Source organism: Halichoerus grypus, chromosome 3, assembly GCF_964656455.1.
Source record: "Halichoerus grypus chromosome 3, mHalGry1.hap1.1, whole genome shotgun sequence".
Taxonomy (NCBI): domain Eukaryota; kingdom Metazoa; phylum Chordata; class Mammalia; order Carnivora; family Phocidae; genus Halichoerus; species Halichoerus grypus.
The window spans coordinates 63,312,564-63,327,546 of NC_135714.1; the positions used below are offsets into that span (position 1 = coordinate 63,312,564).

At 38.0% G+C, this 14,983-nt stretch overlaps 1 protein-coding gene across 1 annotated transcript; it reads right to left on the reverse strand.

Moving 5' to 3' along the window:
• Positions 1-5,605: 5,605 nt before the first annotated feature.
• On the reverse strand, positions 5,606-14,507 carry NAA11 (N-alpha-acetyltransferase 11, NatA catalytic subunit). The gene is made up of 2 exons (XM_036069398.2): positions 13,705-14,507; positions 5,606-5,846 (listed from the first exon to the last, which is right to left on the reverse strand). Exon 1 carries the CDS (start codon positions 14,407-14,409, stop codon positions 13,717-13,719), a length of 693 nt encoding a protein of 230 aa, XP_035925291.2. The 5' UTR covers positions 14,410-14,507; the 3' UTR covers positions 5,606-5,846; positions 13,705-13,716.
• Positions 14,508-14,983: the final 476 nt, after the last annotated feature.

Here is a 14,983-nt window from a genome sequence, read left to right on the forward strand (position 1 = left end):
GCGCCAGACCCTCAATTTTAAGGAAGAAAATAAAATTAAGAACATGTATGAAGTGCTGGAAAATATACCACAAATCGTTGCTTTTCATACTGAGGAGTGCTTCACAAGGGATACACAGGCAAGGGTAATTTTAAGGGACTTAAAATCTGTATCCTCAACTTCCAATGTACATCTTCCTAGACCGATCTGCCTAAAAGCACTCCTGTGGTGTTGGTTCTTTCTTACCTTTCCTTCACACTAATCTTTCTTCCACTTTACAAAAGAAAGGTTTACCTCTCACTCATCAGGAATCTTTTAAGTAGGGTACACTGTTCCAGGACACAAAATGTCTTGTATGCCAAGGGGAAATTAGAAATATTTGCTTCCTAGAAACCTCCTTATATGAGGGAGTCCATAATTTTCAAGATTCTTTATAACATCTATTATTTAACAAACTTTAGCTTTTGTATCTGCTTTCAGTAAAAAAGTAGGGACTGTGGGACTTAATACCTTGCTTAGGGCTCTGGCATGGAAAATCAACCAGATGCTTGCCCTAATGCACTACCGGTTTACTGAAGCTTTTGAGTATGTGAAAACTTTGGTCACTGTGTGTATGTGTGTGTGTGTCTCTTTTCCTCAAAACCATGCAAATGGGAGGCAAGTACAGTTTGATTTACATGAATAATCTTACTACATATGAATGCTCAGGTCATAGAGAACAAGAGATAAACAATTTTATTAAGCCCCTTTTGCTTTTAAATGAATATACAGTTAATTTCCTACATTTATAGGAATCCACTCCCTTCATCACTCTTGAAATACTCACATACATTACACATTCATCATTGCCAAAGCACTGATTTTCTTCTGGATGGCTAGGAAGGAAAAAAAAAAATGAACGATCAATGTTATTTTGCACCAGTTTGAACGTGGGGATAAAAATCTCTGGAAGTGGGTGCCTGGGTGGCTCAAATGGTTAAGCATCTGCCTTCGGCTCAGGTCGTGATCCCAGGGTCCTGGGATCGAGTCCCGCATCGGGCTCCCTGCTCGGCGGGGAGCCTGCTTCTCCCTCTGCCTCTCTTTCTGTCTCTGATGAATAAGTAAAATCTTTAAAAAAATAATAAATATTTAAAAAAAAAATCTCTGGAAGTAGAAGTGTTAGTTAGCAATAGCATTTACATGTGTTCTTACAAATTACAATGCAGTTTTTCTTATACTACCTCATTACACAATAACCCTGAAGGCATGGAAGTTATTTTTATCTCTATTTTACAAATGAGGAAATTGACATGCCAGAGGATATCCAGGTAGTAATAAGCCAAACTAGGATTAAAAGTTAAGCCTTTGGACTCTGACGTGTGTGATTTCCCACTCTATTAAACCACCTCTTGTGAAAATTGTTCAACTTGCTAAAGACTATGTTCTCTAGGTAAGCTTTTATAATATGCAGTTGAGGTGATGACCCCACTCCTAAAGTGCAAAATCTATCTAAATTTGGGTAGGAAAGCAATATATGTATGATTTATAATGAAAGAACTTTTCCCCCCAGAAATTCACAAAAAGTAATTCCTATGTCCATATAAGGAAACATGGTGTTTAAATAACCCTTCAAGTGTGCTTCAAGGAAATGAACTGTATCAATTTTAAGATTTCAAAGAAGCATTCATGTCTAAAAAAAAGTATAAAGAAGGATCTTGATAAGTCACTTGGTCTGTTTCATTGGTTTTGGCTGAGTACTGTTAATACAAGTTCTAACTTAGAACACCCAAATGATGATGGGATATGAGGAACTAATGAAACATGAGTAGAAGGGCATGGGATTCCAGACTGGCCTGGTATCTGGTTCTTAACTGGACTTGCATTATTTGAGCTTTTTGTTTTAGAAACAAATTAAGAACACTTCAGTGTGATATGTGAGCTTTCTCACTCTTCAAGCTTGTGCTATACATCACAACAGCTAAATTGTAGCTATTGTTTGCTTTACAAGAACTTGGAGGAAAATACAGGATAAAACTATGTTAGCATGCTAGGGAAAGGGATGTGGGTGGATAGGGGAAAGGACGGGGGGGGGCAATTAATGACAAAAAAACACCCTAAAAATAACACACATGACATAATCACATTTATGTAAAATACATGTATAATCATCTACATATATAAAATTACCACACTTATGTAAAATTCTGTGTATATTTTATTTTCTAATTAATGGCCATTTTAGAGCAGTTTTGTTTACAGAAGAATGAGCAGAACATTCAGAGTTCCCATATACCACTCAATCATTCCCATATATGTTTTATAATAAACAAAAATGTGTTATAACTTCTCTGAGTTTTCTGCTTCTTATGACAAATTAATTTAAATCTGGAGAGTATCACCATGGCAAAAGTGCCCTTCAAATTACCTTTATAAGGAATTCAACACCTTCTACTAGTCAGTGATTTTCAGATAGCAGTATGTGAAAAAATTTGAGCTGGAGTCAATCTGAGCTGCATCTTTAACATAGCACCTGGGTGACTTGGATGCGTAGGTTGAGAACTCCTGGGCTAGAAATTCTTATCCCTGAACAAAAAAACCTCTCTTGAAAGGGTTTCCCACACCACCTCCACATAAAGATCTGATGTCTGATGCTCCAATTTAAAACAAAACAAAAGGTTGTGTTCATTTTCAAATTCTGTGTCAGATGTCAGCATGGAAAAAATTATTAGTGTCTGGGGTAATCTGTGGACCAATGAACACAATAAATTGAATGATAATGAAAAGTGAAATTTTTAAAAATCTCATATACTATTTACTTGTTTGGATATCAAAGGTAAGGAAATATTAACATCAAAACACTAACAGAAGATGTAATGTCAATTATTATCAATACATTTCATATACTGTATATATAAATTTTTTGGTTGTATACATTTTGATGAAATATATCTGGAATTTTTACTGAAATTATTAGGTCATCAGCCCTATGTAACAAAATTCCAAAAACAAACAGGATTTGTGTGACTTTGTATTTAAGAATGGGCTTCTGAATTATTTATAGTGTCTAATCTAAACTGACCCAAGGGCTAATCACAGGTGTTTTGGACTTAGTTACAGGTTGGAGATGAGCTTTAAGAACCTTACTAGGCAAAGTGTGGTTCCTAGACCAGCAACATCAGTGCTGTTTAGGAATGGTTAGAAATGCAGACACTCAGGCCCCACCCCAGACCCACTGAAACAAAATCTGCATTTTTAACATGATCCCCAAGATGACTCATCTGCACGTAAAAATTTGAGAAAACTTCCCTTCAGCTATTTCAGAGTCCTGATCCTTTCCAAATTTCCCCAGCTTTGAACTAACTTCCAGCACCACTCCCTACTTTTCCCACACATCCACACACCTCATTATTTTTATTTTAAATGATCATCTCCTGCCCCTTGTTCTCATTTCCAGAGGGAAAATCACACAAATTCCAACTAGATAACTCACAGGCTTCATTCACAAGTTTCTCTCTCGCAGCCAAAGAAAACTCTTCATCTTGATAATTAATATTTCTGAATAATTTTCTGACAGTCCTGAGCCCACCCAACAGTTTCTTTAAAGCTGCAAGTAAAGGAGAGGGTGGGGGTCATTCTCTCCAGCTAGTACAAGGGTGTTCTATCCTACTATCCTTATAGTAGGTTACTATCCTACATCCTTGCTTCAAAGCCTTGCTTTAGCCTTTCCAGGATTGTACTTCAGTAAAAAGCAGGCAGCCCATTAAAAAAACAAAAAACAAAAAACCCCAATAATTTGTCCTATGTAAAAAGAACAATGTTATTACAAACAGCAGTGTCACAGGTTCCCACAATTTCAGTGTTACAGAAAGCTACTGCTGCTGCTAAATCACCGTTATTACTCTGGAACCACTTGGGAACATGTTAATTTATGCCTAAAGCAATATTAGTATTATTGTCTATTTTACTTTCATTATCTGAAGTGGTACAGTCCAAACTAGAGGGGTTGCTGTAATTCTGCTTTCTCCTGGTAGGAGACTGGGAAAAAGGACATAATGGTCACAAAGAAAAGCAGCCAATAGTTTTAGTAAATAACACTGCAAAAGGCAGATATCATTTCTTATTTTCCAATTACTCCAATTCCTATCATCAAGTTACTACAGACAGTAACGTGCCTGGTGCTGGAGAGAAATCATTCAGGTAAGCTGAGGCTCCTCCTTCTGCTTCTCCATCTGCTAAGCTGTTAACACGAAGACATATTGACAAGGGCTCAAGGAAAACATGGAATATTTCATCAGTAAGATTATGCTGCCCTAGAGACAGATGTTAGAAAGCTGCAATATTTAAAAATAAAGAGATAAACACATGCTTGAGGGGAAGGAATAAAATAGTTTTAGAGCTGGGAGAGAAAATTAAAAAGAAAAAAAGGAAAAATGGAAAGATAGATGAGAGGTTTGTATTACCACAGGAAATAGCAAATCCTTATTGTGTGGGGGGAAAACTTTTATATCTGCCTCAGGCAATCATTTACTATTAGGTAGGCATTCTTAGAGTGCATTGGGGCAGATTTGTAAGAAGTGCTTAGCAGGGCTGATTATGATTACAGAGAACAGATTTATTTCTTGTCATCAGATGGTTAATGTCAAGGCTTTGACTTAAAACCATATACACTAGTTTTCACAAAAATTTAAACATGAGAAATGTTCTATACTATGGTAATTCACATTCAGTGAATATAAAAACAACGTTAAGTAGTGATAACTCTGGATTTATCTGGTGACACACTGCAGAGGTCAAAGCACTTTGTCTTCACTTATCTTTACTGGAGAAAAATAGTAAAACAGGATTATAATGATGGGTTATACAAAAATACTTAAAAATGACATAGAGTTTCCATGTATTAAGTCAACAGAACATTTTAAACTGTAGATTTTCCTTTTTTTTTGCTATAGTTTTCACACCTTTATGAATAAAATGCAAAGAGTGGCAATGGGAAAGTGAACGAAGCTTTGGCCTTGAATTCAAATAGACTCAGGTTCAGATCCTAGATATTTACTTTGCTTCTTTGAGCTTCAGTTTTGTCACGAATAAAACAGGAATCATAACACCTACCTTTTAGGGGTACTGAGAGAGTTAAATATATCATTAATAAAAGTCCTACGTTGTACCTGAATATCACAGGTACTCAATAAATGGCAAGTTGTGTCATTAACAAAAACAAAAACAAATTGACACAAATAAGGAGATTAGATCCTGCAATTTAATCACTGGTTGTCCTTTTCTTAAAATCTCCAAGTTCTGATTGCATAGTAGAAGCCCTTATTCGTGACTTCCTCCAATTGGGAAAGAGGAGGAGAATACCACCTCAAGAAAGGGGAGGGTAAGACAAATGATGAGTTCTCAGAGAAAGGAAGAGAAAATAGAATACTTCCTCCAGAAAAGAAAAAGAGGAGGAAGGAGGGCATGAGGTCTGACTTGATGGTCCTGACTACACCCTCAAGAATGAAAACCCAGATAAATAATGACAAAACCTGAAAGCAGAGGAGCTTCAAGAGTTTGCCCTGCTTCCTGTTCAGCATTCTAGGAGGAGACAACCTTGCAAGACAACCACACCCAACACAGGACTACTACAGAGTAAAATAGTGGCATGGTGTAAGCAGGCCAAAGAAGGTTCTGTGATGGCAGGTCTCAAACTTTCTTGGCTCTTGTGCAGGAGGCTCTTGTATCCAGGTATTCCTTTATAATCCCAGTGGGATATGCAGATGGTTGCTGTTGAGCGTGACAAGCCACTGGGGCCATTGTGGCATGACCCCAGAAAAGGTGCTGCAGAGCAGACAGGCTAAGCCAGGGCTCAGAGGGCAGACGTGGCTGAGATGCGAGGAACTGCAATGCTGTTGAGAAGTGAGAAGAGAGCAAGTGAGCAAGAGAGGGCTACAGGTTCTAAACTCTAAAAGAATACAATATTGGCTTAACCAATGACAGACTTCAGCAGCAGATCAACAAGGTACCGGTAACCAGTTTAGACTAGATCTATCTCCACAGACACCAGTGAGAATTCGGATGATAGCACGAAGATCCACACGTGGATCTGGGGCTCTCTCCCCTCCAGCCATGAGGACACACGAACTTTTCCTGGTACCTAAAATCCACTTCCGCCAGGAGAAGGGGGAGGAGGGAGCATACTGAAACACCCCCCAAAATCCTATTTTAAACCTAGAGAAACCAAGATACTTTTGCTTGCCATCTTCAAATTCTAGCCCATCCTACTCCATTCAAAAAGAAATTTATTTCAATTCTAAAGAAATGAAAGGCCTTTTTAGCTCTTGATAAGCTAGATACAATGTGTCCAATTCTATAAGTCATATTTTCTGAGAGACCTGGAGATGAAACCAAAATATCCATTATGTCTCTTTATTCATAATTTTAAGGTGTTCTAATTACATTAGGTAATAGGAAGTAGTACCTTATATACATTTTCCCTCCTTTCCTTTTTAAAATTACTGCATAGGTAATTTGGGAGTTTCCTTTCTTCTTTCATTCACTCAATGAATATTTACTGAGTACCTACAATGAATGAATAATGTGCCAGGAGTTTAGGAAACAGATAAATGAGACATGGACCCTATCCTTAATAAGGTAGAATGGTTTATAATGATATGTGAATGGAATATATAAGTTAAAGAAAAGCTAGTCAAGTATTGCTGCCCATTGCTAAGTAACTACAAACAAGACAACAGAACCTTACAACCGTAAAGATGCATTTTTCTCATCTATCAAGTGCACATAAAAATAAGATAAAGGTTGATTATTATGCACAGAATGGTTAAAAAGCATTTTTTCTCACAAAATCATAATGATAGAAAAGTCAGTTTCTAGAATAACAACAGTAAATCAAGTTGCGGGACAGTTAGAAGCATACAATACAAAATCTTATTTTTTTTTTTAAGTGTATTTGCTATAATAGAAGAGTAATAAGATATGAGAAAGACTATCATCATTACCTTTTTCAATTTGTTTCAAATATTAAGATAGGCATGGAAAAGTAGTTATATAAAAACCAAATATTATATAGTTTTAATATTCTCAGTAAATATTGCTTGATAATTTTAAGACATTAAATTTTTTTTAAAAAGATTTTATTTATTTTATTTATTTGACAGAGAGAGACACAGCGAGAGAGGGAACACAAGCAGGGGGAGTGAGAGAGGGAGAAGCAGGCTTTCCGCGGAGCAGGGAGCCCGATGCAGGGCTCGATCCCAGGACCCTGGGATCATGACCCAAGCCGAAGGCAGACGCCCAACGACTGAGCCACCCAGGCACCCCAAGACATTAAATTTTTAATTAACATAAAGTATTATTTGTTTCAGGGGTACAGGTCTGTGATTCATCAGTCTTAGACAATTCACAGCACTCACCATAGTTAAGACATTAAATTTTAAAAGTCAAATAACAATGTAATAAATGCCCTAGGATAGTTTACTGTTTAAGGGTACAGAAACTTTTTATAGTGAATCTTTTTAAAATATGAATATTAAAGCTCTTAATTAATTAGCTTATTAAGTTCAAATTTTTACATTACCAGGATTTTTTTTTTTCTTTTTTTCATTACCAGGATTTCTTAAGGGTAGGCAATGGAAGCTTGAGAAATAATTTTTTTTTGCGGGGGGGCATGGAGCCCAACACAGGGCTTGAACTCACCACCCTGAGATCAAGACCTGAGCTGAGATCAAGAGTCAGACACTTAACTGACTGAGCCACCCAGGCGCCCCTGGCCTGAGAAATATTTTAATTGTTAACATGGGTTTATGAACACAAAACAGAATTTTATGCTTTACTTTAAAAGAAAAGAAAACCTATGATGTTTTGAGGATGTTAGTCTATAGAAACGGCATTGCAGAATGTTTTCAGAAAGGTTTTTTCCTCTGGCTCCTTGAACCACTGCCATTCACATAATTTTTAATATCCTCTCTTCCTTGTATCTTCTACCATAATGCTCATATTCAAATTTATATACTGCAGCACAGATAGAGTATACAATTTAGAAAAAACCTCTGCTTTTATCAGTTACCCCTGACAAAGTTGGTATTTCATTCACCCTAACTGTACAGCATACACTGATTGAAAAGTGACATTGTTAGAGATTATAAATAATTCAACAAATGGTATCTATCTGATTAGTATTTCAAAACAATATTTTATCTCTTCCCAACCCCCTCTTTATCTTCATAGAGTGGTGCATTTGCATTTGAAATCTATGGTTTCTGGCATATCTGGGGTAAGGTTATACTAGGAATTTACCAGACCTGTCAGTCTCTAACTTTCTTCCATATTTCATTATATCATTCCAGTTATAATTAGTTGTCTGGTAAAATTAAGAACAGTCTATTTCAGTGAATGCTCATGTGAACATTTAACAACTTTTTGTTAGGATGACAGCTTAGCGACAGAAAGAATAAACCAGAAAGGAGAGTCACTGAAGTAACCCTGGCTAACTCAATATTGCCAGCTCAATGGAAAATTTTGAGATTTTGCATTTTTTTTTCTTTTTTGTTATTAATCATCAAGCACGTATTTCTTGTCAGGAGATAAGCATCAGTTTGATGGCAGTCCTGCCTCAACTAGCAGGTTTTGAACTGACCTGTCTTCATTGCTATGGCTCCCTAGAAACTTTGCTGTTGATTAGCATTGATTCAGCTGAATGCTTTGACATTCAGCTTGTCAGTGAAAGCTATTTTAATCATTAAGATGCATCTCCCTTCCAAGATTGCAAACTGTTGCTGCTCATACACCACATTCTATCATTTGATTACTGTGCAGAAGAAAAGGAAAGAAGCTGAATGGTTACTATTACTACAGATTATATTAAGAGCTAAAATTTACAGAATATTTGTGTGTGAGGTAGTGTGCTAAGCAATTCACAGGGATTGTCTCATTTGATTCTCACCATCACAGAGTCTCACTACCATAGTGTGCATCCCTGTTCTCCATTTATTATCTGTAAGTCAGGCAGCCCTCATCTGTAAAATGGAGTAACAGTACCTACTTCAGGGGCTATTATGAAAGATTAAATGAGATTATTCATAGACAGTCCCTAGAATAGTATCTGTAGCATAGTGAGTTCTCATATTCTTAGTAGTAATTTTTATTACTTTGTAGATGAAGATAATCTCCTTCACCAACTGCCCTACTCACTATCACTTCTAACTTTAACTGTCTCTGTTGCCCAGACCCAAAGGAGGAGATAAAAGAAAATGGAAAGTTACTATTTCAGGACTTTTTTCTGTAGGTATTTGAACTTTAGCTCCAAGGAGGGTGTGCCATAATTGTGGCAGGATAATTAACCTTTAAAATGCTTTTTTCCTACTCTTTCTTGTCCTCACAAGTAGGCTGTTCCCATTCAGGCAACTAAGCATTTATACTAGTGAAACCCTGTTGAGTGGGATGGAGGTGAGGGATGATAACTGAAACTTCATAGGCAGTTTGGGGGAATTCAGAATAAATGGGTCATTTCTTCCAGGCTTTAATGAGAGGCATAAAGACAGCAAGGTGGCAGAATCCCAGTTTCCCATACCCAAGTTTGTAAAGAGCAGAAAACATGTGTCATGTGACTAAGCAGATAGTCCTGGGTAGCCTCACAGAGTTCCCCGTGCCACGTTATGAAGAGGGAGCAGCAGAAGCATCCTAAGCTCTTAGCTGGGCAGGGAAGCAGAATTTCTCCTGGTCCACAGCACCACTAGGATGCTTCCCACTGTTGCAGAAACTACGCGGTCTGGTTACCAGAACTCATTCTTTTTCCTCCTGGGCAAACAGCTAAACTACATTTCCTAGCTTCCCCTGCAGTTAGTTGGAAAAAATGGTACTGACTTTTAAAACCTACATAAACCTCCATATGCAGTCTCTTCCCTTATCTGCATGTTGTGAATGTATATGAACCAGCAGGGGACATAACGATTCTAGAAAATGCAGAGTCACTGAATCAGGGGTTCTTACCCTGAGATTTAATAATAGAATTTAGGAGATTATGACCTTGGATTTGGAACAAAAAAATCTGTATTTTCATTAACCTCTAACTGAAACTTAGCGTTTCCTTCAATTATGAATATAGACACCAATGCACAGGAGTACTAGCATGACTTGTGGCTTTGTCACCAACAAAAATACCTAAACCATAGGTATTTACATATTATATTACAGCTGTTGAAGGTCTCTCAAAATATCATTTACAACCAAATTGTCCTTGAAGTAACAGTAATTACTAGACCCACTGCTTGATTTTTAAATTTCATATAATGAAGAGGCATATACATAACAAATTTATTTTAAAATAGCTTGATAACTATATTTCAATAAAACTGATTTCCTTTGAAATCCCATATGATTTGTCTGCCCTATAAAAACAATTTTATTAGAAGGGATCCTTAGGCTTCACTAGATTGCCAGAGGGGTTATGGAACAAAACAAGTTCAAACAACTGTTCTAGATGGATTCCTGAATGACTTTATGGAGCAGGGCCCTGCTTTTCCTCTCCCCTGCATATCCCCACCACACTGCTGACCCACATTGGACTGTGATGTCAGAAATAAGCTGGTATTTTGTTAACTTACTGAGATTGGGGGTTATTTTTTACGAACAGTTAGCCTACAGAGACTAATCCCCTTGCTACCAAAATGGCCCAAACATGGCAGAGTATAGAGACCTTACGAGGCCCCTGGGTAGAAAGGACCCAGAAGTGAAGAGTGAGACCAAAGATCAGATGTGGCCAATGAAGATGACTCGGCAGATATCGACCTGGAAGGATAGTGATGCGAAGTACAGGAATCATCTCCTTCAACTTAGAAATAAAGTTCAATAATAGTAACATAAAGAAACATTTCAATTATCCCTGAGTTTGGACTCAGATTTATAACTGTCACACAGTAATTTTCTTATTTCATATTATTTATTATTTTCTCTTCCCCTATTAGGGTGGCAATCATTTTTGTTTCTCATAGCAGGTATTAAGCGCTTTTGAATTCATCAAAGTATATATACATATATATAACATACATGTAAATATATATAATATAAAATATATAAGTAACAAAATATATGTGAATATATATAATTTATTCATTATTTTAAAGCAATCTTCAATTAGCTCGGTTCTACTTAAGATCCTTCTTAGCTATGGTGTAACAACTGAAGAGGAGCCAGTAACCACAAAGATGAGATCAATATTACATAAGTCCTTCTATATGGGGATTTGAAGATTGGTTATTTTTTTAAAGGCTTGTTGATTTAAATAAAATAGTCTTGACAGAGCCTCTCAAGGTTTTTTTTTTCCTGCTTTTAAGTTTTTATTTTAATTTATATTTATTTAATTTATTTTAATTTAATTATAATTTAATTTATATTTAATTCCAGTTAGTTCACACACAGTATTATATGGGTTTCAAGCGTACAGTTCCAACACTTCCATACACCACTCTGTGCTCATCACAGCAAGTGCACTCCTTAATCCCCATCACATATTTAACCAAACCCCCAGCCCCCTTCAGGGTTTTTAAGGCAGATAGAAATTTGACAACACTTCTCTTAAGACATTAAGTTTTGTTTAATTTTACCTTCCTTTTACATTGTTTTGTTGCCTTTAACTTAACCTTTGACTAAATGAATCAGTCATTTTGAAATGTTCAGGTTGTTAAAAACCAGATGCAAAGACTCCTCTGAGGTTACACTCTTTCTAACCTCCATGAAATGACTCTATCTAAATTTTTATAACCTATGGAACTATACTTGAATAAAATAGGGTTAGTGTGCAATACAGTTTGGGCTTCAGCATTAAAAGGTGTAAAAAATATAGTACATTTATTCTTAAGTGTTATATAATGGGGGCCCCTGGGTGGCTCAGTTGGTTAAGCACCTGCCTTTGTCTCAGGTCATGATCCTGGGGTCCTTTGAGCCCCGCATCGGTTTCCCTGCTCAGCGGGGAGTCTGCTTCCCCCTCTCCCTCTGCCTACTGCTTCCCCAGCTTGTGACCTCTCTCTGTCAAATAAATAAATAAAATCTTTAAGTATTATATAATGTAAACATCAACCTGTCCAGATCATGATTATATACCAACTCCAAGCCTCATGCCTGGCAAGTAAAAATTTTTAAGAATGAGTAAATCAAACAGCATTTATTTTAACTATATACAGTGTCTATCACTCATGACTGGACTTTGTTATGAGAAAGTTCCCTTTTTCACATGTAAGGGTAAGGTGACAGGTTTAGAAGTTAAAGTTTCTAAATTGACAGTAGCTCACTGATCCTTGAAATTCTTAGGGTGTTAGAAAGTCCTGTATTTAAACAGTCTTTTAAAACTACTTTTTAGGGGCGCCTGGGTGGCTCAGTCGGTTAAGCGGCTGCCTTCAACTCTGGTCATGATCCCAGGGTCCTGGGATCGAGCACCGCATTGGGCTCCCTGCTCAGCAGAGAGCCTACTTCTCCCTCTCCCTCTGCCTGCCTCTCTGCCTACTTGTCTCTCTATCTCTCTGTCAAATAAATACATAAAATCTTAAAAAAAAAAAAAAAACAACAACTACTTTTTAGTGGCTGCTTAGTATTAGCATTAATGTGTGTTAGGAAGTGCAATAATTGTTTTTGTTGACTTTTCATGTTAATTTTCACACATTCAAAAGAGTAAAGAATAGCATAATGAACCCCCCAAGTTCCAACCTGAAACCCCCCATTGCCAACTTCAACAATTTTCATCTGTTGCCATTCTTATTTTATACATTTCTCGCTCCCCAACTTTTTCCCTCTCTTTTGCTGGAATATTTTAAAGTAGATCTGAGACCTCATATTCTTTCACCTCTAATTATTTCAGTAAGTATCTCTAACAGATAAGGACGTAAAAAAATACAATACCATTTCGCTCACCAAGCAAAATCACTGACAATTCCATAGGCGGTGCTCACAAATTTTCTTGGCTGTCTCAAAATGTCTTGTATTTGATTAGTTTAAATCAGGACCCAAACAATGTCCACAATGGTTGCATTTGGCTAATATACCTCTAAAGTTTATTTTAATAAACTTCCTCCCTTTTTAAAAATGACATTTATTTATTTGTTTGTTTGTTGAAGAAATCAGGTCATTTGTTCTGTAGAAATTCTCATCTAAAGCCTCGTTTGGATTCAAGATTAATTTCACACACAGACATACAATTTTCTTTTGGCAAGGATATTTCTAGGTGTTACTGTGCACTTCGTATTGCATTAGGAGGCACGTGACATTTGTCTCCCTTTTGGTGATGTTACTCTTGCCCAGTGACTTCAAGTGTTGTCAATCTGATCCATAATTACGAAGTGCTTCAATTTTCATCTAGTAATTATTAGCCACTGATAACAGTTGGCTAAATCTATGATTTCATCAGGGGTTGCAAAATAGTGATCTTAAAGTTCTATCATTCTTTTGCATTTATTAGCTGTAATTCTATAAAGAAAAAAATTCTTTCACCAACTATATGGATACCCTAAAATACAATTCACACTAAAAAAGTTGGATAAATGCAGGTTTCTTTTACTGAATTTAATCTACTTTTAGCATATGAGTGGGAGTCCTATTAACTTCCACTAGTGAGCAATGAGTTTCCTCCAACCCACTCAACACTCCTCCGCAAGGTCACCAGTGGTCCAGCAGGACTAGAATGGGATAAGATGGGATTGGGCACGTCAATGTATGGTGCAGGGATTTAGGGTAGGAAGGGACTGGATCAGGACAAAATACCTTAAACAGGTTCTAGGAGGTAGAATCTGAATCTTCTGAGCTGTTCTGGACATCGGTGCTCTCCGCAGACTCGCTGGGTTCCTTGCTGTCACTGCCACTATCATCAGCGGCGGGGTTCTTCTCCTCCTGACCATCCACTTTGGAACTAGGAAGTGTGCTTCCCTGGGTTTCCTGGTTTTCCCTGGAGCCCAGCACCACATACCCGCCCTTCTTCAGCTCCAGCTGCCTTCTCAGCTCATCTGCCATCTGTGAGAGATCCCGCTTCATAGCATATGCATCTTCCCCATCTGCATAGTATTTGGGTTCCACCTCACTAACCTGAAAGTTGAGGGTGTCAGAATAGAGGTGCAAAGCTGCTCGGTTACTCTTCCTGACGTGCAGGGACATGTACTTGGCGTTAAAGTTCTCTATCATGGCCCGGGAGGCCTGGTCCATCAGCTTCTGGGCCAGGCCGAGGCGCCGGTGTGAACGCTTCACCGCCAGTGAGGTGATATGTCCATGGGGGACGTCATCTGGGTCCTCCTCCATTTTGGCCAGGACGTAGCCCACGATCTTCCCGTCCTCGTCCTCAGCAATGTAAGAAAGCTGCGGCCAGGAAAGGCCGTGGTAGAAATAGTATTTCATCTGGTAGTTCTCAGGAAGGCAGAGAAGGTTGCAGTGCTGCATGTTAATCAGGTCATCCGGCCGAGCATTGCGGATGTTCATAATGGCGGTGGGTAGCAAATGGGGGTCGGATGGTGATGACCGGGAAAGAGGCTGCCACCAAGCACAAGAGTCACTTCTTGCCTGGAGAACTTGGTCCAAGGGGCCGAAGTCGTGAGGCCAGACGCTCTAGACGCGGGAAGGTGGGACGACCAGGAGGCGGAAGGGGCGGTGCTAAGATGCGGCTTTCGGAAGTGCGCCGCCTACTCCCAGCCAATGAGGTTTTCATGTTATTGTGTGGGTGCGCGCGCAAGGTTTAGGGGGTGGGGACATGGAGTTCGTTATGATCTCCTTGGTTTTAAAGGTACTGTTTCGTCTGTTGTTGTCACTGTTCTTTTGTTTCAATTATAACTTCTTAATTTGGATACATCTGGGTAAACTTTGGCGAACTGAATAAACCCATATAACCAGAATGTAGACCAAGAATCAGAATATTGCACACACCCCAGGAATACCCACTCAGATCCCCTTCGAGTACCCATCACCTAGATTTCTCTGGTTACTCCAGTAACCATCACCCAGATTTCTAACAGTCTCTGTATAAATGGAATCATGGTGCATACACTCTTTCTCTGTT